At 47.4% G+C, this 27523-nt stretch overlaps 1 protein-coding gene across 3 annotated transcripts; it reads right to left on the bottom strand.

The window, feature by feature from the left end:
• Positions 1–14: 14 nt before the first annotated feature.
• ATP8B1 (ATPase phospholipid transporting 8B1) lies at positions 15–20274 on the bottom strand. Of its 3 annotated transcripts, none has more exons than XM_033085910.1 (30): positions 20182–20274; positions 19726–19917; positions 17872–17973; positions 12221–12413; positions 10119–10216; positions 9707–9820; positions 9125–9223; positions 8960–9021; positions 8564–8636; positions 8401–8471; positions 7992–8074; positions 7695–7853; positions 7460–7548; positions 7026–7216; positions 6740–6948; positions 6332–6375; positions 6071–6227; positions 5406–5594; positions 5109–5221; positions 4760–4924; positions 4553–4664; positions 4276–4351; positions 4035–4167; positions 3542–3827; positions 2725–2948; positions 2263–2346; positions 1780–2025; positions 1487–1625; positions 1274–1404; positions 15–1077 (listed from the first exon to the last, which is right to left on the bottom strand). In XM_033085910.1, exons 4-30 carry the CDS (start codon positions 12399–12401, stop codon positions 820–822), a joined length of 3786 nt encoding a protein of 1261 aa, XP_032941801.1. In that variant the 5' UTR covers positions 12402–12413; positions 17872–17973; positions 19726–19917; positions 20182–20274; the 3' UTR covers positions 15–819. The 3 variants fall into 3 exon arrangements, with proteins under 3 accessions (XP_032941801.1, XP_032941802.1, XP_032941803.1); XM_033085911.1 differs by having other exon boundaries at positions 19731–19917; XM_033085912.1 differs by lacking the exons at positions 17872–17973; positions 19726–19917; positions 20182–20274 and having other exon boundaries at positions 10119–10218; positions 12222–12407.
• Between the last annotated feature and the right edge of the window lie 7249 nt (positions 20275–27523).

Here is a 27523-nt window from a genome sequence, read left to right as displayed (position 1 = left end):
TCACTGCAAGGAAATACTTTTGGATGTTTATTTGCATGACACTTTTGAAATGTGCGTTCCATTGAATGAGAGCTGTAGGTCATAATTTTTACTATAAAACCATTTCAATAATTAGCTTTAGTTCAGGGGGGAAGTAGATAAAAGTGAAACATTCAAACACTTCAGCTTGAGTAAAGAATGTGCAAATGTAAAGAGACTCATAAAAACACTTTTTAACCTGTAAGAACTGAGGCACCAGCAAGTGAAATACATTCCCATGACTGATTTCTATCTGATTTCCATCACTGTGTTCAGAACTGAAATGAATCGCTTGTGCCAGCTCCAGGCTGATTCCTAATCCAATGTGACACTGGCTGGAGTTCATCACCAAAGACATCCCAGCTCAGCTGTGACAGCTCCGATGGGAGCAGCCAGGTCTGGGCACCCCACGTGCCATCGTGTCTGAGCAGTTAATCAAACGGAGCACACAAGCGAAATTACTTTCAATGACAAATATGAAATGTAGATACAGTTTTATACCAACATAGCATGGAATAGTGAAAAGTCTGCAATTCCAGTCATCGCTAAAAATGACACTGCTGGGTTTCCATTCCCAGCACATGTATCCTTCACTGTCATTAGAGTGGTCACACAAGGATCAGCAGCTCCACGGAGAACTCTTGGCCTTTCTGTGTTCCCACGAGTCCAAACCCAGAAACTTCGGTGATAAGACATAAAAACCTTCACATCCTCATGCCACGGTTAAAAAAGCTCCCGAGTTTGTCCGGAGCGGTTTGTGCAGTCGCTGTGGCGAACAGCTCCTCCGCAGCAGGCAGTCCATCAGCTGGTGTCCCCGGTGTCCCCGGTGTGCCCGGTGTGCCCGGTGTGCCCGGGGCCCGTGTCCCCAGCTGCCAGCACGGCGTCCAGCGGGGCGCGGCGCTTGCGGATGCCGCGGCCCGAGGAGATGAGGTCGGCGTAGCCGCGCTGGTGCGAGAAGGCGTAGGCGGAGCGGCGGGCGGACACACCGCGGCGGAACGCGCTCTGCCGCCGCTTCCACTGCTGCTCCTCCTGCAGGTACTTCCGACGGTTCCTCTGGATCTGCAAACACAGCGGGTCGTGCACTGGGACAGCATTGAAAATCCCAGAATGGCTTGGGCTGGAAGGGACCTTAAAGCCCATCCTGTGCCAACCCCTGCCATGGGCAGGGACACCTTCCACCACACCTCAGCACTGGCACCAGCCCCTGTAAATAAACACCTGCCATATTCACCCAAATACCACAGATTTCACTCACTTTATCGCACTCTGAAGGCCAGATTGTCAGGAACAAGAAGCGCTGTGCCACTACAGGCAGTAAGCAAATAGCAGTGGATAAAATAATGGTAAGCCAATGATACGGCTGTCGCAGAGCATTCGGAGCAGTTCCTTGGAATAAAAAAGAGTAGAAGTTAATTTATGACAAAGCTACATGAGACAGGGCTGAGAACCACAAACCACCAGGACTGACCTGTGAAATGAAAGAGAGCAGGGAAGAGAACATGGATTCCAGCACTGTGAAAGTCAAATGTGATCCCAAAGTAAATTGCAATACTCCCAAATACTGAAAAAGCATTAATAAAAGTCCAGTAAGATGTATCCAGGCCGATCTAAAAGTAAACAAAAATGCCTAATTAGTTTATTAATTCCAAATAATGCAAAATACTTTGTGCATGTTGTTACCTTTTTAGTAGAGAAATTTAGAATACAGTGAGCAGCAAATGCTCTCAGAGCACCAGAGCTCAGGAAACCAAGCTTACTTGCCTGAAAATTGACAACAAATATCAGAGAGGATGCTGTTGTGACAGCAAAGGACTGATAATCTGCAGGGGCTTCCCCATCTTGTCCCATAGATTGAAGGTAGGCTCCGTACGGGATGAAGAAGATGATCAGTGAAGTTACAGTTCCATGGAGCAAACTTATAAAGAACTTCTTGTAGTTGAAAAGTAAATCTCTCTGACCCAAAACATAAAGTCTGGGGAACCGAAGGCTCAGTTTGTCGCTCACATCCTTAAAAAAGAGGAAGAAGAAAAACAAAGTTGTGAATTGTTGCTCTCAGCCTGAGCTTTGAGGAGTGAGAAGCTGAACTGTGCAGTGTCCCTAAGGGAACGGCAGATCCCTTTCCCTTTCCAATAGCAGGGATTTGCACAGAGTAATGCAAGCCACAAAACCAAACCCCTGGTTTCATGGACAACCAGTGAAACTTAAAGACCTTGGGATTGCTCAGTTGTAACAACACGGGGATACCTGGTCAAACAAGCCGACGAGCAGGACCGGGAGACTGGAATACAGCACATTGTACACTGTGATGAACCAGTCCTCATAGGCTGTCTGCAAGAGAGGGGGAATGGCAGGGCTGAGAGATTCCATTTTATTACATCCTTCCCCTCCACCTTCTGCTCTGCTGCAGCTCTAAGTTCCCTGTCTCAGTGTTCACCCAAAGGCAGCACTGTCTTGGCTCAAGGCTCTGCTGAAGCTCTTTAGTCTGTGTTAAGCTGCCCCACTCCTTCCAAATCTTCCTCCCTGTACAACAGTGATCCTGACTGTGGTGCTCTGGAACCATACCCAACTGCTTGTAACTTGCTCAGCACTCATCACATCCTCCTGCAGAAATCAATGCTTGTAGCTCCACATTCCTGACACTTCCCAGGTTAAGCCTTTGCTGTTCCACAGTGCTTGTTGTCATCCCACACGAGCACACCTCCCTACCTGGGCAGAGAAGCCGTTGAAGAATGAGTACCAGATGTGGGCCAGTGTGAAAGCGAAGTTTTTGTAGAAGAAGTATCTCAGAAACTTGCACATCCTGATGTAGGACCAGCGCCCGTGGACCAGCAGCAGCCGCTGGAGGTAGCGGAACTGCCCGAAGGAGTAGTCACTCGACATGACAGCCTGCATCCCCTCCTGGCCACTGATCCCAACTCCAATGTGGGCAGCTGGGTGAAGGACACAAACACCACACGCTAGGTTGGACAAAGGGACAGCAACGTGACCAGGGCCACATTTCTGCTGTCACCTGGATTCTCTCTCAGTGCTTGTTCTGTCACAATGCACCTGGGAAATTTGACCAAAGGAGAACCAAGCGATGAGACAGAGTGAATAAAGTCCTGAACAAACTGGCCAGGCAGTTTACAAACACCCTCAGGACATAAGCCCTATCCTAGATGTTTTTTATCTCACTGGGATCTCTTGGGAAGCTGTTCAAAGAGCAGCAGGTACCATCTGGGATGGCTAATGCCACCGGGCAAGGGGCAGCCAAGCTACTGCTTTGGTTTTAGATTACACTTCTGTAACACACAGCATGAGAACAGATGGGATTCCTGCTCAGGGAAAAAATAAAGTAGATCAGGAAAAACCACTAACCATTTCCTAAAGTGCTTCCTCAGAAAGGGAAACTGGCCCAGAAGCTAAAAGCCCCACGGCAGCAAAGCAGATGGAAGAGTCTTCTGACAGAGAGGGACAGTGGAGAGACCGCAGGAGCAGGCCAGGGGAGATCTGTCCTAGCGAGAGAGCTCGCCAGCTGCCTTACTTTTGATCATGTTCACGTCATTGGCCCCGTCCCCGATGGCCAGGGTGATGGCCTTCTTGTACTTCTTCACCATCTCCACCACCATGGCCTTCTGCTTGGGGGTCACACGGCAGCAGATCACAGCCCTGCACTCGGAGGCCAGATCAACAAAGTTCTGCTGCTGCTGCTCCTTGTAGGCCTCTGCCCTTCTCCTCTTCTCGGTTTGTTTTTTCTTCTCTTCTGCTGTTCTGGGGAATTTCAGTTTCAGTTTCTTTTTCTTCTTTTTCTTCTCCAGCAGGATTTCATTCTGTGACAAAAATAACACTTACTATATTCCCTTCTGCACCATTTCCAGTCCTGCTCCAGGAACACACCTGGCTGCTCCCAGCATCCATTCCTGGCATTTTCATGAACTGCTCGTGCAGACAAAGGAACAGAGTCCTCAAGGAGAGACACTGTCGTCTGGTGGTGCCCCAAAATGCCAGACACTTGGGAGAACAGCCTTTGTACATACCAGCCAGGAGCCAGTGATGATTAGAGCCCGATCTTTGCTGTCCTGGAAGAAGGGCTCGCTCATTCTGAGAGAGGAATGTGGACTGGATCCAGCCCTGTTCCTCTGGTTTTCCAGCCTGGTTTGAAGTAGAGCACTGGAAAGAGAGGGACAAACAGTTACAGAAAAGTCAAGGACAAACTTTAAGCTAGGTCAGTCCCAGACTAAAAATCCTGAAAACTAACTACTCTGTGTTTTCACTTGCCTGATATCTTCTCCATAGCAGATGGTCGTGTCCTGTGTTAAGAGTTCACAAGAAAATCCAATATTTTCAGCAGTTTCTATTAAAAAAAATTAAGAGGGGAAAGTATTTACTGAAAGTTCCATCACAAGTAATTGTTAGGAGCAGCCAGATGCACCTCAAATGCTCTTAAGTAATTTCAGATTTATGTTAGGTATGAAAATTCCCTTTCAATGCCACAGTGTAGGTGAACAGGGACAAATCCTCCTGTTTTTAGCTGTCTGGCTGTAAGCAGCCCCACCTTTTTTGTCGCCAGTAAGCACCCAGATTTTAATGTCCGCTTTGGAGAGTTTGGAAATAGTTTCTGGAACTCCATCCTGTAGTTTGTCTTCAATAGCTGTTGCACCAAGCAGCTGGAAGGGATTTTAAATACAGGTGGTTAGCAGCACTGAAACATGCTTCTTTTAATATAAGAATTGTAATGTACTAAAAATGTACAGCTCCTTACAATCAAGTTCTTTTCTATTTCCTCATACACTTTGTCCAGAGCTTCTTCCCGGTGACTTGTGGCTAAACTGGCCTCCATAAACTTTTTATTCCACACTTCAAATTCATCCTGGCTTATGTCTCTATAGCACAAGCAGAGTGTCCTGAGAGTTTCATTTGCAAAGACCTGCAAAATAATTAAAACCACACAAAAGAAAACTCTTCATCTGCAATCCAAACATGAGCATTTGACAAGTTTAAGAGAACAACTTTCAGAGCCAATTGCAGCTTTCCATTTGTCTTAATAGCTTAGGAAAAGGAAATGAATAACACTATTGTTTTAAAAAGAGCATACAAAAATGCCAACATACATCGAGTGCCTCTTCTGTGGCTTCTCTCTTTAGACTCCTGGGGTGCAGCCGCTGGTAAATCACCGTATCAGCCCCTTTGCAATAAAGCTTGATACTGCCACTGGACTCTCTTACTGCAGAGGGAAACAGCAATCATTTCACATTGGTTTTCCAGCCTACTGCCAAGTACCAAAGTACAGGATGGTGTTTCTTCTTCAGTGGACTCAAACTGGCACACAGCTGTAAATTCCTGAGCCCAGCTCCCTTTGCACATCCCTGAAACACAAGTGGCCTTCTCCCTGCAGGCAATCAGCTTACCAATGACAGACATCCTCTTCCTGTCGCTGTTGAAATCCAGGATGGCCAGGACGTCGTAGGTCCTCTCAATCCCCATCTCGCTGATGGTGATGGTGTTCTGTGTGCGGGACAGGAACACGTAGCCGAAGTTCCGCGCCGCCGTCACCAGAGCGCCCTCGTCCGGGGAAGCTGCCTGGTAATGGAGCTGACCTGTGGGGTGGCAGGGCACAGCTGGGGGACAGCCGGACACTGCTGCAGCGCCCGGCAGTGCACACGGACAAAACAGGCACCGGGAACCTGTCACACCAGCTTCCCAAACGGCTGCTTCCCTCCACAGATTAAAGCAAAACCTCAGTACCCTCCTTTCTCAATCCAGTCATTTGAACATTTTCAAAAGAAGCTCCCAAAGACAAATCCTTGGCCAGAGACACCAATACAGTGAGTGGAAACAGCACCAAAAACATTGGGAACAAGAAAGGACCAGGACACTGTTGGTTTCATGGAGATTTCACAAAGATGGGAGCTGATCACCTCTACATTTAGTTCTGTTAAATTCAAAAGGAGAGCCTAACACTTCTCCCTTATGGTATTAGCAGTAGTTGCAGATCTCTCCCTTGTGGATCTGGATTTGAATTACTGTTTTCTGCTACACGAGGAAAACAAACCAACCAAAAAGCCACACTCACCATCAGAAGTGTCAGCCATGACTGTGTGACAAATAGCAAGCAGGAAAAAGAACTTGTGGATTTCTGGCTCCTTCCCAGACTTTATTTGCTCTATCAGGTAGTGATCATAGAATAAGAACTTTCCATCTGCATACATATTCCAGCTGAAATCAACTTGCTGTACAGAAAACAGGGGGAGAGAGTCTGAGTTACCGAGGTGCCGTGCTGAGGGAGGGCTCCCGTTCCACCGAGCAGGACACAGTGGTGGCTGCACGGACCTACCTCTGGGTGGCTCTGCAGCTGCCCCGCTGCATCCCGGCAGTCTCCTGCAAGGCAAGCACCCGCAGTCAGGGGGACCGGGCAGGGCAGAGCTTTCCCAGCCCACCACTGAGTAAAACATAGCTACAACAGGACTGAAAGGAAAGGCAAAGGACAAACTGCTGCTCTCACTAAAATTTCCTTGTGTTTCTTGACTTTGTCCCCAAAGCATTTCTAGTGAAAGTAAATGTGTACAAAACATTGTGCAAATGACCGATTTTCAGTCCTCAATTTCCCCTTTATAAGTGGGAAAACCCCAACGATTGAACCCTATGCTTTACCCAATGCCAGGTCTAAATTGTACTTGTGTGTACCTGATCTCCAACAGGCACTAAAATTCCTCCTCCTCTGCACAGGCTTTGCACAACTTACCGTATCTCTGCCCGTTTATGCAGCACTTTTTGAAGGTCATGATGTTCTGGGTCAGGGTTCCAGTCTTGTCAGAGAAGATGTACTGGATCTGGCCCAGCTGCTCGTTCAGCGTGGTGGTCCTGGCCTTGGCAGCCGTGTCCTTCTCGGCGTAGTACATCTGCAGGTCCCAGTTGATGAAATAGCTTTGGCCAAAGCGAATCATCTCCACACTAGATGGAAGAGAAGGAATATCCTCACTCCCAGCTGCACTCACATCTGCACAGGAATCCCTCAGGGCAGTGCCTACCTCACGTAGAGGGAAATGGGCACCATGGTGTTGAGGACGATGATGTAGCCCCAGAAGTTGAGGAAGCCCCGGTAGGCGGGGCTGGAGTCCTCTGCATCGTACAGGTACCAGGAGGAGTTGCCGAGCTGCTGCTCCCAGTAGGTGTGGCCGATGGCCAGCCCAGCCGACAGCAGGATGAGGACCACGATGATCTGCGGGGCACACAGAGGCCTCACACTTCAGTTTGCTCCTCGTGTTCCAAACAGAGTGGGACAGGTAGAAAAGAAATGCAGCAAACACTTCCCACCAAGGCACCTTTCAGATTTCCTCCTACTCCATCCCAGCTCAGCAGGCCAGACAAAAGTCAAAACATATTTATTACACACACACAAGAAGAAGCTGCCTAACTTTGCATTCACTGTTCACTTAAAGTACAAATTTTAAAAAATGCTTACAGTATAAACCATGTAGTTCATAAGGGAGTCAATTTTTGTCCTTTTAAATCTTGTTCTTCCACTATTTTTCATTATTTTGGTGTCAGCACCTAAAAACAGTGAAAAATTAAAAATAGTGAAAAGACAGGATAAGCAAACACATGTTGGTATTAAAGTTCTACTAAACTGGGACATGAAATACAGAAGATTCTTTTTCACTCTACAGGTTTGCTTTTAGTGGGGAAATATTACACACCTGCAAAAATGACCATCCCATGGCAGAAATCCGTATTCCTCATCTTACAGCCACGCAACAAAATCTTATCAGCATCCAGGGGATATTTGGAGTTTCTCCAGGATAATGTTCCTGTAAACTTATCCAGCCGGTTATTGGGCTCTTCACATTCAACCAGACCTAGAAAATGTGGAGGAGGATGTGTTTAATGTACAATTTAAATCCAAATGCATTGATTTGTAGCTTTACTTTACTTTTATTGACTTGCAAGCTATTTGAGCTGTGTTCTAACAGTGTTAGGTGTAGAACTGTACTAACCATCAAAGTCTGCCAGGGCACTTTCTTCCTGAAGGTACCTGTGTGTCACCTCTAGGGCCATTTTGAATTTTAAGTTGGTCTCACTAAGAAGAAAGGATAAAAAGGTGATTTTATTAAAACCGTGGATACAGGAGAGCAGTTTAAACACACACAGTTAAATTAAGGTACCACTACTTCTCTGAGCAAACTATACTCAAGTAAAAAATAAATCCATGTCCTTCCCCCTCTTTTCCTATGTCACATTCTCCAACACTTTTGATGTGTCTGTAGCACTCCAGTGGACAATTTTTAATGCTTCTTGAATTGTGGGAATCAGCAGCTGGATACAGTTCCCAGGTGTGGCTTTCCAAGCAGGCTCTTTTCCTACTCAGCCCAAATTATCTCCAAACACCCTTCAGCAGAACCTCACCCATCCAGTTCAGCTGTCTCCACATAGCACAGACTGTTTGGTTCTGAGCTGGACAGAAGCAAAATATCAGCCTAGAAAGCAAATAAACAGACATCAAATAAAGCCAGGTCAAGACTCCTACAGAGCTCTCTAGAAACATAAAACAAATGTATGAGGCACTTACAGGAACAAAAGCGTTTTTCTTCAGACGAATGATATCACCAACTTTAATATCTTTCCATTTGGTGGCTTTGAACCTAATATCAAGATAGTTTAATCATTATTACTCTTTAATCTAGAACATGATGCACTCTATAAATCTTATCATACCGAGCTTTCCTTAGAACAAAAAAACCTCTTGGTGCACTGTCGGTTTGCTTTGCAGAAACTGCAATTTACTGCAAAAAACTTGGCACAGGTTTAGTCCAGAGAATTAACTTTCAATTACTCCTTTAAGCAATTCTCTTCCACCTTCAGTTAGGTTTTCAGACAGGCTATCATCTACAGCTTCAGATCTGTGGCAAAGCTTAGCAACAGGGCGATGATCATCACTCCAGAGCTCAGAGGGGAACACACAAACCTTCCATCCTTGATGACATCACATGTCCTGTTATTGATCTCCTTGTCCATCCTGTACCGAGCCTGAAACCAGAGCAAAGAATGTACTCCCTGCTCTGTGGCACAGGGGACAAATGAGCCACACTGGGTGGCTTTGGCTTTTCTTACTGACAGAAAGTGTCCTTACAATGTCATCCACCAGGTCTTTGACTGCAGTTACCCCCAGCACCAAGAGCAAGGGCACCAGTGTTGTGAACCATGACAGGGTAGATATTTGAGGAATCGACTGCAAAGGACCAATAAAATCAGTTCAGTACAGGATCATCCAACATTTCAGTCAGAGATATTACATAGTAACCTGACTAGAGAAAAAAAACCACCCCACATCAGAGAGAATTTTAAGTCAGGTTGTTAAAATGAATAAAACTCTGTGGGAAGTTTGGCTTGTTCTACTTAGGAGTCAGCTTCCCTTTAACAATTGCACTGGCTCAGTCTGTTGGTGCTTCTGATTTATGAGATGAACTCAAGAAACATCTTTTCCTCATGAAATTCATGAGCTCTGCAATGAGTTCATTCTAATTCTGTGCAACTAGCTCACCCCAGAACTCTGCCACAGATCATCCTGATTTGTTGCAGGTTTCTGTTATGATGGTCTCTGCAGCAGTTCAGATAGTGCCCCTCAATTCCCTGACAGGACAGCCCTGAATTGGGACATAAATATTATTGAGCTCAAATTCCCTTCACAGTGAGTATTCTCCATCTTGCTCACCTGCAATATGAGAAGAACAAGGAAATAGAAGTTGGCTGCTCTCTTGAACTGTTCAAACAGATTCAGAGGCAAAAAAGTGATGGGGTTGTACTTGCACGTCTTAATTGCATTTCCCTGTGGGAGAAACCCAAACATCAGTCACAAAACACAACACAAATGTACAGTGCATCTTTTTAAGCTCCTAATTCTCCATCTCACCTTAAACACATCTCTTGATACCTTGATTTTCCATTTCAAAACCCCAACCCAGTTATTCTTCCCCTTATTCTTATTATTATTATTTCTCTGCTAGAAACACTGAGCAATTGTGACCGGTGGCTTTTCCACCGCTCACCACCATTCCCTAGATCTTATCGGATTGAGGAAAGCATTCACCCGACAATTAACACCTCGTTGGCATAAGACAGCTTACCGCATATTTGCTTTTCTTGAAGCACAGGAAGATTGTTCTCTTGAAGCTGGGCTGCTCGTAGAAGTGCTGATCGTTTGCTTTAACTTGCCAGCTGCAGTCTGGAAGGGACAAAAGGGGTCAAAAAGTGTTATAACAAATCTGCCACTTTCAGCTTTTCCCTCAAATCCATATTTTAAAGGTACTTTGGACTGAAGCAAGGCTGGTGGTACCCGCTTTATATCCTTTAAAAAAACCTTTTCAAGAGAGCTCCAGGCTGTTTGTCTTTATTAGCAATTCAAGTACATTCAGAGGTAGGACGAAAAGTTGCTTAACATTTGAAAGTTCTGTGGAAAACCTGCAGAATAACATTTATTCATGCCAAATTCCCTTCTCTCCCCTCTTTTGGCTTGCTTCTGTGAAGTGCTAAGCTGGGAATGAAGTGGTCACTTCACCTTTTGAGGCAATTATTTGATTTAACCACTCGGTTTTCATTCACACCCATTCAAAAGTACAAATCTGAAGTGCTCAGGTAATTTTCTGTGCCCGCTCTTTCACGGGTTTCCCTCGCAGATCCTTCAGTGCCATTCCCTCCAGCCTGCCACAGTCACCCTGGTGCCACAGGCACCCTGGTGCCACAGCCACCCTGGTGTCACAGCCACCCTGGTGTCACAGCCACCCTGGTGTCACAGTCACCCTGGTGCCACAGGCACCCTGGTGCCACAGCCACCCTGGTGTCACAGCCACCCTGGTGCCACAGTCACCCTGGTGCCACAACCACCCAGGTGCCACAGCCACCCTGGTGCCACAGGCACGCTCCCAGCCCTGCCCACATCCCAGGAACTCCCTGGCCCGGTTTCTGTTTCTGCCTGCCCGGGAAGGATGACGCAGGCAGGATTTGGAAATGCAGCTTTCCTGACTCACTGGCCAGGCGTGTCCCCTTCTCCATCCCACGGTGACTGTCCCCAATGGGAGTTCTTCCTGTTTCATAGATCTTCACCCATGGATGGGGTGAAACTCCCGGCAGCAGGGGCGTGGGGCCTGCAGGGCTGTGACTAACACTCCAAAACCCAAATCCAAGTGCAAAGACTTTTTTTTTTTCCAGAATGACGTATCTGGATTTTTCCTATGACTACACAACTTTCATTTCCAGCACCTTGGTTACAAACCCAGAAGATAATTGAGAAATATTTCTCTCAAAGAACCATGTTTAGAGTTAACAGATTAAATGCATGAATTGAGAAAGTTACTAAATTTTGTCAAAATGACAGGGCATAAAGAAAAAACATAAAGTCTACATAACATATTCAAAAAATATTGCAATGTTGATAAAGTTGATGGAAACCTGCAGGAAGGAAGCTCCTCAAAGTGACTTTAAACTGTGATACTAACACCTAATATTTGGCAAGCTGCTTTGGTAATTCATCGGCTTTCAAGGATGTCATCATAAAAAAAGCCTTGAACTAAACATGTGACAGGTGCTTGTAAAACGAAAACACACAACAGGTGGCTATGGAATGAGAGCTGATCGACTGTTCCCACACAAACAGGAAAAAATCTGTATCAATTACCCAGGCTCATTTTGCAGCGTGAGAAAAGGGAATTTAGGGAAGCTACAGATGTTTCTTGGGCAAAGGTTCAGAACAGGGATGCCAGGAAGGCTCCTCCCACTGCTGTTCCTACACAGGCAGCAGCCACAGGCTGTACCTGCCAGTTCCTCTGAACTCCTCCTACTCACCTTTTACCTTTCAGGAAACTCATGACGCCACAGAATGAGCAGCCAGGTGGAAATCTGCTCACGCTGACTGAGCACAACAAAATGTTTGTTATGCTGGAGCCCGTTTCCAGAGGGCTGGGGAAAAAAGTACCTGAAGGTCTGTCTGAACAGTTCCCAGAGCACATGTACATGCTGCTCATTATCTTTACACAAGGAGCAGTGGCACAGAACCAGAATGAAGCTGAGTTTCATTCTGACATTGTTAAACTGCAGTGCCATCAATGACTCCTCCAGAGTCAGAGAAGTCATTCCAAACCTCACGTGACAAATAAACACAGAATCCAATGGGTCCCTGAGGCTCTGCATCCAGCATGGTGCTGTCCCCAGACCAAGTTCATGATGTTGTTACCTTTTTTGCCAGGATCTCGGCTGTCCTCGGTGTCTCTGCTGGCTGGGTGGGGTCCTGGTTCAGCCCCGGGCTGCCGGCTGTCCAACTCATCCTCTGTTTCATCGTCACTGTAGGGCACCACCTCGTCGTTGGGCTGGGAATCCTCCTCCAAGGTGGTCTCTGAATCCCTTTCTGAAATCATGCTGCTAGCACCCTGCCAGCATTTTGGACAAGTTAGGGAAAAGAGCTCACCTAGCTGGAGACCACATCTAATTTTACTCTGCTGGTGCTGGCCACCAAACCCCACATCTGAAAGCAGCACAGGGCACAGGCTTGGTTTTGCAGCACTGAGCAGAGTCAGGGGCAGTTCTTGTGCCAGCCAGCCCTTCATTACTGTTCTGCTGTGTGTAATTACAGTGCAGCCCCAGGAACACCGTGTGCTCCTGACACAGGAACTGGGGAGTGCACACACATCTCCCACTGAATTGTGTGTCCTGTAAGAGCAGGAGAAATATTCCAGGAGCACTGACTGTGCTACTGCCCAGCACAGACTGACAGCCCACAAAATAAAACAAATCCACCAGGCTGGCAGTACAGGCACCCACATGACTTCTGCCAAGACCCACCCAAGCTGCTGGAGCAGCTTCCTCGATGGAATTACCCAGGAGTATGACAGCTGGTCACTAACACAGACAACACAGGCATAGAGCCTGAGACTTCTGTGACAGATCATGTTTTCCTAAATGGCCTTGGAGTTAGGGAATACACCTCCAGCTCCAACTCAGGCCCCTGAATACCTCACTGAATACCCCTGAATACCTTGGCTTATTTCTCCTCTTTTCAGTGCTTTAGCTCTTTCTGTCCTGCTAACACCTAGAACCCAAAATGCCAGCAGATCTTTGACAGCTCTCACTCTACAAGAACCAAAACAAGCTCATATCCCTGGCACACAGACATTCAGCTGTTAGTCTATTAGACTTTAATGATTAATGAACTAATTTGTCACACAAAGGGTTAGATGAGCTATCAAAACCAAGCTGCTTTTGTTTTCCATTTCAGACCTGTGGCTGCATGGCAATTCCTGCAACGCCACCAGCAGTAGCCTGTGATGCTCACTGGGAATGGACGCCAGGGAAGTGATCTGGGGTAAGTTAAATTAACTGTAGTCACTCTCCCTCCTCGGAGAACTAAACTGCCAACTGGGAAACCTCGTTAAGAGAGGAGATCTCATTAAATGTTGCCCTGCAGGCAGCACAAGTGCTCTGTGCTGCGGGCACACCATTAGCATGCTGCAGGAGGCGGTGGAATCGTGCCCGGGGCTGGCCGGGAGCCTGCAGAAAAGCTGGGAGAGAGGGAGAGCTGCTGTGGGACCCAGGGCAAAGGAGTGCTCCTGTGACAGGCTGACAAATTGCTTTAGAGTTAAGTTTCTTGACACCTGGTATGGAAGGAAAGGGCTGGCTGGGAGGGCAGTGCCGTGTCAGAAGTTCAGAGCAAGGTGGGGATCACCATGTGAAAGGGGAGATGGGAGGAGCCGACAGCGTGGAGCAGCACAGATGCCAACTAATCCAGAGGCACCAGGTAAGAGAGGGGAGTGCACACCCAGCAGAAACTAAAGGGGAACAAACACGGCAAGAAAAGAGGAGGCACTACTGATTTTTGATGTGGTCACTATTCTGAGGGCTGTGGAAAGAGTTCATGGAGGGCCTAAGGTGGAACAACACAGTTGTTAAATACTGCTTGATAAAATACTCAGAGAACACTTTAAAAATCTGGTTCCTGGCTGCATGGCCCTCATTTTCTAGCTCCTTGACTTGACAACAGGGGCTTTCACACTGTTCCAGATGAGTTTCAGATCAGAAAACCTTACAGGAAGTGTCAGCTCCCACTGCCTGGGCGGCTGGGGAGCAATGCCCAGCTCCCAGTTCTGCCTCCCAGCTTGGAAAATCCTGCTGATCCAACAGTACTGTGGATACACGGGGAGGTAAAGGACATCACAATTGTATTAAGCACAGGTTTAAGTACACCTGATCCAGTTTATTTACTAAAAGGTCAAATTCCACAGTGCTTCAGTCACTCAGGTTTTGTGTCTGCTTCTGCCTCAGGGCAAGCACCAGACAATTTGGAATAAATTAAACCTTGTAAAAACTCCAATTACTGCATTTGTTTCAAGGCAGTAAATAACAACCCTATCTTACTCTAAATTCTTCTCTGGAGAGTCACTGCACTTGACACTGCTGCATGAACCTGGAGTGACCTTACAAATCAGATCATCACTCAGTGCCCTGAGAGTTAATGAATCCATCTAGAACAAAGGACACGGATAGAAAAAGGATTAAAATGCCACAAAAGGTGTTATTTTGTGTTTGTTATGGGTACAAAGCCCTACCATGTGAAGCACAAGCCTCACCATTACACACCTGCTGGCCACCACAGCCTGTGCCCAGCCCACACCCTGCATGTTCCTGTTCCTGGCACCACATTCTGCACTACCTCACTGCCTGGGCGGTGCCAAGCTCAGCAGCTGCTCAAACCTGGCACACGCTGCTCTTTCAGAACACAACATCAGCATTTTAAACAGGAATCATAAAGCAAACTCAAACAGCACCAAAAGTCACTCAGAGATCCTTCTGAACTGCTTCAGGTCTCTGGAGTTCAAACAGGACAAAAAAGCTACAGCAAGATGTTTCACTGACTTAATTTGGCATTTAAAAAGTACTTAAATGCAAAGCCTGATCCTCAGACATGTGAGATTTATCTCTTTACTACGTGTTATTGGAGCATCTGGCACTGCAAAACAAAACCTGCTTGTGGAGGGCTGAACAGAAACTCCCCAAACTGCAGCAGAAAGCCGTGTCTGACATCAGCCTCTGCCATGGGGCTCCCACAAGGACCTGCTGGCAGATGCATGCTCACTCCAATTACATTTTCCCCAAGAGCCAGCAGTGATTATTCTGCCACCTTCAGCTGTCCCACACTGCTCACCTCACCAGTAACAGAGAGCCAGAGCCAAACTGGGAACACAGACAAAGCCTGGCAGGGAACAGCAACAGGACCCTCCCAGGGCTGCCAGCCCAGCACCCAGAGGAGAAATCAGAGCCCACAGAGCACTTGGATGGCTCCACCAGAGCAGGCACCTGTATTCAAGGGGCTCAAATCTGTACCCCAGTTTACACCCTGAGAGGTTTCAGGATGATCTTTCACCCGTGGGCACAGGATTAAGGGACAGAGCTGAAATGTGGAATTGCAAAGCCAGCCCAGGATCCTCTCAGGACATGGTCCACCCTCAAGCCCGATAATGACCCAACTGCTCATTAATGCTACTGCCAATTAATGCTCCCACAGTTATTTTTAACCCCTCCAAAGCCAAGCCAAGGCCTCCAACAGCAGGATATTGTGTTTCTGCTCTCCCCTCAGGGATCCCAGCCACAGAATATTGGCCTTCATTAAAAATGTATTCAGCAAGTCATCTCCCTGGAACCAGAGCTGCTACAGGGACACCAGCAAATCATAAAGTGCATTTTCTTCCAATAGGTGAGATGGATCACTGATTACTGAGAGCAGATATGAACTGTTATTGGTAACAGATAGGTAGGGTCTGCTGAACAGCTCAAACCTTCCAGGTAATCTTTATGACATTTTGAGAGGGACAGAAAACAGCAGCTGAAATAGCACGAATCAGCACAAAAGGGCCAAGGAAATAACCTTCACTCCAAACACTGCTGAGCTCCAGGTAGATTGCTATGACAATGACATGCTTAAGGCTGATCAATTCATACCTATTTCACACACAGCTCCAGTAACTTCCTTGAATGACTACTTTACAATAAATGAACACTCCAAAATAATATCTTGAAGGGGTGATTTCCTGTAGTCATTTGTTCTGAAACACACTACACCCTAAGAAGGGAAACCCCAGCTCCTGGGATGCCCCAGAGAAAGGTGAGCTCAGGACTTCAGGTATGTACTTTGAGCCAGCTGAGGGTCAAGAGTGTAAGGTACTGAAACCCAGCTCCTGGCCCTACACACCTTCCCTGCACTGTGATCCTGGAAACAGCTCCAGCTGGAACCTGCCAACATCCACCCAACACTGAGTGACTCTGAGTCACCCCAAAAGGCTCAAATCAGAGTCATTCCAGATAGTGATACAGATAGAGTGCTGATGGGAAAGTCATGCACCCACACTGCCCGGGACAGCACAGCATGGCACAGCCGAGACACAAAGTGTCACACCGGAGACACAAAATGTCACACCGGAGACACAGTGTCACACCGGAGACACAAAATATCACACTGGAGACACAAAATGTCACACCAGAGACACAGTGTCACACCAGAGACACAAAGTGTCACACCGGAGACACAAAGTGTCACAGCCGAGGGCCTGCAGCTCTCCCTGCAAGGTGAGAGAGCCTTGGGGACCCTGTTCTGCGAGTGACAGTCCGGGAGGAGTCAGCCTGGCAGCACCACTGCTGCCTACAGCCAGCCCCTCATTTTACACCTGGTTTGCACGTATCGTTTTTAAATCCAAAGTGTATCTGATTCACACAGGCACCTACTACTGCTCTGGAGGCTGCACTGCCTCTGAGGATTAAGGACTAATTCCAGCTCCAAGAGACTTTTTAATTGCTGCTGTGTGCAGCCAACCTTGCAACACCCACAGGTCTCTCCTTGCAAGGAGCCAAGCCCAGTCCCTCCTCCAGTGCCACAACAAGCCCGATCACCTGCACCATCAGCAGGCAAACACCACAGTAAATCTGTAACACTGGCACCACCAAGCCCTGAAATCTTAGTTTATAAAGCTGCTTGTGCCCAACCTGGCTGCAGGGAGGTGACACTTCCTCCCCTGAACACACTGCAGACCTGTTCAAGCAAGCTGAGACACCAAGACCCCAAAACCGTCTAGAGAGAGGAGAGAGGAGAGAGGGTACAATTCTCTGCTGCTGACAAATGTTCAGGCCCATCTTGGGGAAAAAAGTGAAAATAGAAAGCAGAGGCTATTGTGTACTCCCCAGTGTAGCTACTTCTTAAAACTTGTATGAAAATCAGTATGAGGGACATTCCAATAGAATTGATTTATCCTGATGAGCCATCAGGATTTGACACAAATAATTGAACTGAAAATCACTCAGAGAAAGAGACCCACAGCTTACAGGCCAGCTGCCTGAGGTTACACTGAAATGGTTGAAGATGGGCCATTGCAGGAACAAAATCATCATTTTCCCCGTTATCTGCCCTAGGATTTCTCATTAACAGATCTGCAGAGTTCCATCATTTAAAGTCCAAGGCAAGACAAGATATCTTTGCAGAAGATAAGAGGGCTGGTAACCTTTGCTCAAGCTGCAGTTTCCAGTGCACTCTGAAGGGGTTTCAACCTGCCCTTTAGAGGGTGTTGCCTTGGTCCCAAGATCCTCATCATACAACAGCCCATACTGAGGTTAATAGAGGAAAACAATTATTTCTGTGCATGCTTAAACTGCATTGTTTGGAGCAGAAGATTTTGGGAACTTCATAGTTTTTTCCCTAGCAATCACTCTCACCATCAAAACCAGCAGGTATTTTTAACTGGACTAAATAAATAAAGGTTACCTCCTGCTACCAAGATTGGAGATTCCATTAATCCACCTCTTCTGGCAACACCTACAATCGACACTGAAGCCATTTCCTAAACTGACCTTTATCCAGTGGAGTGTGTGACTGAAGCTCAGACTGCATCACAGATGCTGGCAGCTGTCACTCACAGAGAATCCCGTGTTCAGCTTCCAGTGAGGCTCCATCTGCAATGAAACAACACAGAAAATGCTTTATTGCCAGATTCCACCTGGTGTGCACGCAGTGACAAAAAATATCCTTTAGAAAAATCCTGAAATTAATTTGCCTTGCAAAATTTCTTACAAAAATTTCTGCTTCATTCTCCAGACCTTTCCATGCCACCTCAGGGACAGAGTCACTTTTGCAGATGGTTCTTCCCTTGATTTGTTTCCTGCTTTCCCCTACAGTGCTTCTCCTCAGCCCCTTTTTTCTTTTTACACATCACTGTACAGCCTTTGGTACCCAAGAGCATCCATGAACTTGCTGAAATTGCCCATTGTGAGGAAAAACCATGAAAAGCCAGTGTCCACCAAGGAGACAGAGGAGTCCTGCAACTTTATTCAGCTAAAGGGAGAGAGTCCTTTGGGGTGGAGTTTCTCAAAGGTTTGGAGGGCACAAAGCATATTTCAGGTTTCTATCAGAACTGGGGAAAACACAGCCCACGTTCCAGAGGGATGCTGCAGGCTGGCCAGAGAGCAGTGCTGTCACAGGCTCACAGGGAATCCTGCCCTTCACCCCGACCAGCACAGAAACAGAGAGGTTAAGTGATTTGCCCAAGGCCATTGGGTAAGGCACTGACAGAGCCAGGCTTGGGTTTCAGAAGCTCCTGGCCAACGTCCTGCATTCAATTACAGCTGCACAAAGCATCTCATTTAACAGAGGCCTGACAAAGCCCAAGGCCAGGAAGAACATCAAAACCTCTCAGATCTGAAACAACACCAACCAAGCCCCTTTCCACATTTAAGGGCAGGCAGCCCTTCGTGCTCTCAGCCCTCAAACAACAGCCACACCGACAAGAGAGCAAGGAAATAAATTTCAGCTCATTTAAAATAGCTTCAGTGCAAGTGCTTTGTGGAATTCACCATCCCAGACTCCAAAGCAAAGGTTCAGAACATTCACACGCTGTCTTATATGGCAGAATTAAGTGGGTACAGTTTAGAAGTTACTGAAAATTATCTCTATGATAATTTAATACATAAAAAACAGAGGCCTGGGACAGGTATGAAAGCAAGCAGACTCTAAGGTGAGATGACAAGGACAACTTCAAAAATGGCCAGACACTACTCACTTCTAAAGCAGGCTTTGAGGAGAAGGACCGATCAAAACCCACAACCAAACAGGGACCTGATCCAGCACAGACACTTACAGGGGAACAATCCAGGGCTCCAGCAGCAGCCACACAGGTGGGGACAGCTCAGGGCAGCCAGCCCAAGCCGCAGTCACAGCCAGACACCCCGGGACCAGAGAGCCACCAAAGACCCCGCACTGTTACTGACTGTCCCCAGCTCCCTGCCACAGCTCCGGGCCGTGCTTCGCTCTCCATCCGCCCCTGCTGACACCCGAGCCATTAACATGCTCCATTAACTGCTCCATTTAGCACAGCTCCATGCCCACTCCAAGGAAGGGATGCTATTTAAGCTATAGGCACCGACCGCGAGGTACCAGGGCCAAGACACCCATTCCTTCTTTTTTTTTTTTTTTCCCCAAGCAAGTCACTAACCTCACAAGTAACTTATCCAGTATTTTCTGTTGCGGGATTACTATTCCTTTATGCAGAAACCTATGGCTGTATAAACACTGACTAATGTGTAATAGCGCCGCAGCCCTGAAGGCTGCTTTCATCATTTACAGGTACGGGGGGAAAAGCCGGGAGCAGGGCAACCAGCCCAGTTCCCGGGGGGCTCGGGGAGGCCGCAGGGAGCCGAGCAGTGCCTTACCTCACCTCCCAGCAAACTCCCGAGCTTTCTCTAGGCTGGAGAGCCGGCGCTAAGCTCGACCATCAGCGGCCGCACATCCCGCGGGTGGGAGGGAGCGAGGGGGACGCGGATTCCGCGGGGCTCGGCCAGGGCTGCCCCGCTGGGGTGAAACGCTCCAAAACAACGCGCCAGGGTCCCCGAGCAGGTGATGTTCTGAGAAGGAAAAAGAAGGGAAGGCGTTCCGGGTGCGGCTGGGCTCAGCTCCGGCCTCTCCTGTGCGGCTGGCACAGAGCCCTGCCCGACCCCCGGCCCGCACCGAGCGCGGTACCCACCCGCGGAGCTGGCACTGGAGATCCCGGGGGGGATGGAGGCACCGCGCCCCCGAACCCCGAACCTCAAACCCCACAGCCCCGAACCCCGAGCCCGCAGCCCCTCTCTCTCCGGCAGCCCCTGCCCCACAGGAGCCCCCGGCCCCACCTGTGCCCGCGGCTCCCCGCTCAGCTCAGCTCAGCTCAGCTCAGCTCAGCTCAGCGCCTGCCGAGCCCCGGCGGCCCCGCGCCCGCCCCTGGCAGCTCCCCGGCAGCTCCCTGGCAGCCAGACTGGCCGGACGGGTTTCCCCGGTTCTCCGGGCGGGGAGCAGGGGAGGGGCCGGACCCGACACAGCGCGGCCGCTCCCAGCGCCGCCTCCTGGCTCGGGCTCGGGGCAGCGGGACCCTGCTCCAGCCCAGCCCCGGGAAAGGATGCGGGGAAGCTCTGGTGGAGCTGGGACCTCCCTCCTGCTGTTGTTCTAAGTGACAGGATTACTTTATCGCTCCTTATTTGGCTTTTTAAAAGCTCAGATCGGACTTGTGCTTCCCAAATCCTTCTGAGGAAGGACTGGAGATTTGGGAGAGGCTCATTGTTAACCGATGGTTTTGCTCATTAATAAGCAGATAAATTAGTTAACAGATAAGGTGGTCATATGTAGGGATGACAGTAGTGCCATCCTGCCACATACACATATGTTCACAAATGATGCAATTTAGGGCAAGTGGAACACAGGTATGGTTACTGATCAGATTACATGTAAAAAACTGGGAAATTCTGTCTCTTAAAGTGATGATGGGCTGGTGCTCTGTACTAAAAGTGATCTTTGTTTTGGACTGGCAGGTATTGGAGAGATCACTTGGTTTATTTTTCAGCAGCAACAATACTCAATTTTTCTGTGCCAGAAAAGTTTTGTTCAAATAGACTTGGTTTTCCTAAACCAAAAATGTGATGTTGAGTTCCAGAGCTGTGTCTTTCAGCACTTTTCTGTTTTCCTGCCTGCCTCAAATTCCTCACACCAGAATAAAACCAAAATTAATTAAAATCAGGAACATTTTGGCTTAACAAAGCAGCAGAGGTTACTCGTGCCTTTGACAATCCCCATTCTGTGCAGGATGTTAATTCCTGTCCGGGACTGAACATTTGGAATTCGCCAAATTATTCACAAGGTTGCTGCATGCAAATCCTGGTTTGTGGGACACACTGTCAGGAAAGAGTTTACTGGAGATAAAAGGGCCCCTTAACAGTGACTAATGGCCCAGGCAAATATTGGTTTTACACTTACACGGTGCAGATCCATGTGTGAGGGGAACAGCAGCTGTTCCCTACGCTGGGGCCATGAAGATGAGCACGCACCACTGCCCCTCTCAGACCCTGGTGTGACCAGTTCCAGCAGGTATTTCCAATTCTGCTTTGGGTCTTTTCTCCTCCATCCTCTCCTTTATTCCTCAGTCTCATCTTTCACTAGCAACATGCCCTACTCAAAAATACACTCCTTTCTGTCCCACTGCTCCTTCTCTCCTTCCCAAAGTCTATTCCTGTTTGTCCTGTTTTGTCAGGGTTTGGGACACAACTGTGTAGAAAGGGTCAAACATATCAGCAATTCTGTATTTAAGCAGTTCTGAACACACCTATTTATTCACATTCTTATTTGACTCATTTCCTAATATGCAATAACCAGGGGATAATGCAGATTGTCTTTCTAAGCAATCCTCTCCCTGTTCATCTTTCCATTGTTTTCTCTATCAATTAATCCAAAAGGGGGGGGAAAGAGTTTAGTTCTCTATACCTGGAGTCAAAAATAAATTAGATGGTAATTTTGAGAATTATGAATTTAAGCAAAGGGCAGACACTATAACTTGTACAGTTTGTAGGCAGGAAATAAATGGTGGAAATTCTGCATGCTGAAAGAATTTTAACACAGAAATCCTAACGCAGATTTGACAGCAAGGACATGGAGCTGTGGAGATTTTTCCTACTCCAGCTATTAAAAAATGTTGTTTCTTCTGCATTCCTCTTTCTGGCTGAGTTCCATCAAATCCATGGATTTGATACAAGTCCATGTTTCTGTGAAACCTCTCCACCAAGCACGGCAGGGACATTTCCCATGAGGAGAACACTCTTTTCCCCAGGTTGTGAAATCAGGAGCTGGTGTTTCTGAGGGGCACAGAACGGGGCCCTTGGCTCCATCTGATGTCGAGTCCGTTTTCCTGAGGAGCTCTGGTGTCACTCCTTCCTTCTGCCAACAGATGGGGAAGCACACCGCTGAATTCCCGGCGTGAGCTCTGCGGAGCAGCACGGGCTGACCAGCCCTGCTCCTTCCAGCCCTGCTGCGGCTCCTGCCCGAGCACATTTGGCTTTAAACAACGCTTTCACAGCATTAACTGCGTGCTGTCACTCAGGATTAGTGCAGGAAGCAGTGGGGGTACTGGATCTGGAAATGACAAATGCTGCTGGTACAGTGACACATCCAGAGCAGCAGAATATACAAGTGGCCTTGCAGGGGTGTTTGGAAATGAAGGGTAAAACCGAGGAACTAAACATCACTGAGCCGAGTTCTGTGCCTGGTTCCACTGTATTTCCTTTCTGAGTTTCCTTTCCCCAGAAGAGCTGAACTGATTTAGTCCTGGGGCTGTGCAGTGTTCAAGCACTTCATTCCTTCTCAGGCTCCCACTTGGAATGTCAGTGGGAAGGTGAGTTTTGAATTCAGGCTTTTCTGGCTGTCACTCTTCCTTGCTGCATCCTGTCTGCTGTGATTTGTGATGAGTCCTTCCTTAAGGGAGCATTATTCCTGCTTAGCTTTCACCCAGTGCTTCCCATTGTTCAGCTCTGGGCAATTGTTTTGGGATATGATTGATTTTATGACTTGCATTGTTGTCTGCACAAAACCAGGCCCATTTGGGGTAATTTGCTGCTTTCATACTTTCTGAGGGAAGGGAATCTGTGTTGGCCTGACTCAAGCACCAACAAAACCCTGCTATTATTCTGTGTGGTTTAAAAAGGGAATCCATCTCATGTTTCCCTGAAGGCACTTCTGTGCTCAGGAATTACTACAACATTACTCAGAGCCCTGTGTGCGGGCGTTTACTTTGGGATGTTATCCCAGATAGTGCACACTGCTCTTCTCCTGACTGGCTGGCATGCAGGAAAAGATGGGAGCAGCCAGTCTGCCAGGCAATCCTAGCTGTGGCTCCATGAAGATTCACAGTAGTGGGGGAATCCTCCAGGAGAGAGCAAGGTACATAGCAATCATATTACTTACAAATTCAAAGCATTGTGCAAGATTAAATCATCTCTGAAGCAGCTCCAAGTGATATGTCCTAGTGAAGTGATTCCAGTGACTGAAGTGCTTCTCACACACCAGCAGGCAGGGAATACAATTAGGAGAAGAAAGTAAGAGCAGCAAGGACAAATTGTGGCTTCAGGGTATGCATCCAGATGCTCCTAATGGATTCCTCTGCCCTACAATTGCTCTCTGGCCACATGGGCAGCCTGCCTGGGCAGGGAAGCAGAGGTTTGAGACATGAAAGGGACAATAGGCTATGTGGATTGTTATTTTTTCTCTGTTGGAGGAACAGTTTGCAAGCAGGACACCCAGCTCTGTGCACAGATTTCCAGCAATGTTCCCTGCACACAGGAACAGGTGAGGAACCATTTAGGAGCAGCCAGGTCCTGCCATGGCTCACACAGTTCTGCTGTCCCCAGGATCCACAGGGATTGATTATCCACCATGCAGCATCCCTGTTTCACCAGAGACATGTGCAAGTGAGTCAGTTTGTTTGTTTTGGGGGGAAGTTGCTGCTTTTAGCCACCTCACAGTGTCATTTTAGGCAGCATGTTCAGGAGTGGGCCATGGATGTATATATATATGTACATGTGTATATATATGGCATTACAATAGAGTGGCCACATGTATATCTATATGTACATAACTTGTCACAGCCTCCTTTTCTTATTTGCCTGGCTTATAACTCACATGGTTCTTTTGCAGGCTCCACATACACAGGAAACAGAAATTCTTTTGGTCTTTGAACCAAAGAAGGTTCCTTGTGGAAGCTGAAATGCTGTTCCCTATAGACATGGCTTGAAGCCTGAAATTAAGGGGGAAGCATTCCAGAAAAGGAATCACTGAGCAGAGCTCATGTGGAGCTGTGGCAAAGATTGATTTGAAACAGGATGAGGGCAAGGAGAGGTTGTACTGGCCAGCTGGGAGTTGGACTTTGCTGATCCCTGTGGGTCCCTTCCAACTCAGGGTGTTTTATGATTCTATTCAAGACTTAAAATTAAAATGCAGAGAAGCATGAGCTAACTAGAAATTCACTCACTCATCCAACTTGAAGCCCCCAATACTGCTCAAAATGGCTAATTAATGATATTAGATGGTGATAGCATTTGTTTGATTAAACTCCCAGAGTAAGCAGAGTGGAAATACCTAAGCACTGGGTTGCTGGTCAGTGTGATTTGTGCTTTGTGTGTGTTGCTCTATAAAAATGTCAGCATCCTTGATGTAGGCACATCTGCATTAATTTGTGCAGCTTCTTCCAAAGTGCTGCTGTTTGTTTAGAGCACAAGAAACCCATGGTAGATTCCTGTGATAGGTGTGTGCCCACAGGAGGATGCAGCCAGCCCTGGCTGATGAGAAAAGATGCAGAGCCTCGCTGCAATCCGTGGGGACTCCACAGCCACCCACAGAGTGACACGTGCTGCAGCTTCTGACAACACAGAATACCTTCCCTGGTGGCTTTTTTCTCTCTCCACTAATCCTCCTCCCACGCAGCAGGAGAGGTGGCTGCACAGGCTCACACGGATTCCAGCTTTCTGCCTTGCTCTAGAATCATTTAACACATCTCTGGAGAACCGGTCCTGACTCTGCACTGTTCAGCCTGTACCCTCAGATAAATAACACATTTGGCTTCTGGCTGATTACTATTTCCTAGTCTTGCTCTCAGAATTCCTGCAGATTGTTGTTTTGCCAGAGAAGCTCAGAGGAGCCTCACTTGGGTGGATGGAGCTGTGCTGTCCCCAGCTTCCCCCTGCCATGTGTTGCCGTCCCTGTGAGTGCCGGCAGAAATGCCTGTGCTCAGAATTTCTGAACAGAAATGACAAACATGTTTGTCTGGTGGAGAAATGCCAATCTTCTGAACCTCAGGTAACCTCAGATGGTGTTTTTGACAGATTTGACAGGTCTCTATGTCTTCCCTGCTGCTGAAGATTTCTCTCTGGATCTTTCTGTGTCACAGAAGGAGTTTGCTCTTTTGAGGGTGACTTGAGTACATGAGGTGTGTGATCCCATCCCTGGAGAGCATGTTCTACCTTTGGCATGAACTCCTACCTGGAGGGTCTTCTGGCAAGAGGAGGTGTCACTCACTGCATCCTTCTGGCCCTTCTTCCCGGTGTACCAGATGGGAGATGAACATGGAAGCACCAGAACAGTCTCCACATGATGTTCAGCCAGTTCATGGCAAAGTTTAGAGGGTGCTATAAAGAAGTGTCACTTTACAGAAAGAAATAGTAAGGCAGATGAGGTTTTACAGCAAGAGAAAACATCACAGGTTTCACATAATCTGGCACTGACCATTTTTTGTTTGCCAGGGCAAGTGTCTCTGCTCTCTGTTGTTGATTGAGGAAAAATGTCTGTGAGTGTAACTTGTAACTCAGAGGCTGGGTGGATTGAACTGATTGCTCTTCAGAGTCTAAGCTGGCTCTGCAAGTGTAAACCATACAAATTCCTCCTTTCTCAGGGTGAGGTCTTTCAAAGTAATCCAGTTTTTACATTTTTGCACAGTTCTTAATCCCATTCTATTCTTCCCCTGTATTTTGGGCACATTTGGAACCTGTGCCACCACTTGACCCCACACATGTGCATAGCTCCATGACTCACCTTTGAGCACTGCTTACTGCACATGATGAATATTGGGGTTAGTTCCCCAAGGTTCTGGGTGAATTGGAAGAATCTGGGATACCCTTTGTACACTTGTTTCATGCTTCAGTGTTTGACTCACGACTCTAATCTGGTACCATCTTCAAGGCTTTATGTACCTTTTACCCGCCTACAGCTCACATTGATTTTCCTCCTACTCACCCTTTTGCTCACTACTCTCCTCCCAGTTCTCCTCTAACTAATCCCTCTTGTTTCCCTCTGCTCTGTTTTGTTTGTTCCCTTTTCCTCCCTCCTCTGTGGTGCTCAGCCTCTCCAGCCAGGGGGTGCTGAGCCAGGGGTGCCACGTGCCACAGTGACACTGAGCACTCCCAGGAGTATTCTGGAATATGGATTTTCTCAACTGGCATTCCCTGTCCTACACCAGGACTCTCCTGTACTGTGAATCCTAAGAAATCAATTATTAGACTGTTTGGAATCTCTGTTTTGGAGAAAGGGCCTGCATTTCCCAAACCATCTCCAGTCTCTGGGAGATGTTGGGCAGCTTGAGTTGAAGTTAGACAAACTGCATAAGAAAATAGAGGGAAAATATTCTGGCTGTTTTGCACATGGCTGCTTTCATGGTATGCCCCTCAGCCTGCAAGTGAAATGTTTATAGAGATAATTCCACTAAGCACAGACAACAGATTGATTTCCCTGCTGCAGTCACACTCACAGAAATGCCAGTGAAACACTTCCACATTAACATTCTGCAATTTCATTGCTGCAGTGCCCACTGTGGGTTAAGGCTCCTTGGGAAGTTCAGTCAGTAACTTGTGACACGAAAGTTTGCTTTAGTTGAATGCACAGAAGTATAGAAAACAATACAAACCCAATTGGAACCAAACAGCTCATTGACCAGGAATATCCAAATGCCTCAGTGTGAGCTGATGGGATGGGAGCCACATCCTGGCAAGCACTTCGTGGAGTTGGAGCCAAATCTTCCACCCCTTTAGGAGGGATGCTGCTGCTTTCTGTGCCCAAGGATCTTCAGGGTCTGTCATTATTATCCTTCTTCTGATGAGCAGGTTTTACTAAAGAGCAGGTATTTCCTAGAAGATTTGATTTGATTTGATTTGGGGACATCACCTGAAGGAAACCACAAAAAGTCCATTTCTCTCAAATCTTTATAGCCCTGTACAGAAATGGATGAAAGCTTTTTACACCTGCTTTCAGGAGCACCTGCCAGTATTGTCTGAATCCACACAACTGAAATGAAGGCACAGAAATGGCAAAGCTCCTCATTGCTTTTGGGAGAGATATCAAACATCTCTTTTTTGGACAGGAACAAAGAAGGGGGGCTGAGATTTCTTCTCAAACCTCACTGAAGTAGTTTGTCTGTTATTAATTGCATGCTTGTCACACTTTAAAGGACCTGAAGGGCATGTCTTGGGGATCACTCCTGTTTCTCCTTCAGACGTGGTCAGCTGGGACTGTGAGTCTGACCTGCCTTCAATTCTACAAGGAGAAAAATCCTGGATTTGAGGTAAGTGAACGTATTTTCCTGCAGAAAGATGACGTTAAAAGTAGGGATAGCACATCGTCCTCGTGCTTCCCAGCTCTCCCTGGAGGAGGACTTGTCCTAACTTGGATAAA

This window comes from Catharus ustulatus, chromosome Z (genome assembly GCF_009819885.2).
Source record: "Catharus ustulatus isolate bCatUst1 chromosome Z, bCatUst1.pri.v2, whole genome shotgun sequence".
NCBI lineage: Eukaryota > Metazoa > Chordata > Aves > Passeriformes > Turdidae > Catharus > Catharus ustulatus.
Note: the sequence above shows the minus strand (reverse complement) of the source record. Positions and strands in the feature narration are given on the sequence as shown.

Coding starts and splice junctions, on each gene's coding strand:
- ATP8B1 (XM_033085910.1), bottom strand. CDS start 12,401: ATGATTTCAGAAAGGGATTCAGAGACCACCTTGGAGGAGGATTCCCAG. Junction 10,217..12,220: donor CCGAGATCCTGGCAAAAAAG/GTAACAACATCA, acceptor TGTCCCTTCCAG/ACTGCAGCTGGCAAGTTAAA. Junction 8,472..8,563: donor AGAAAAACGCTTTTGTTCCT/GTAAGTGCCTCA, acceptor TTTGCTTTCTAG/GCTGATATTTTGCTTCTGTC.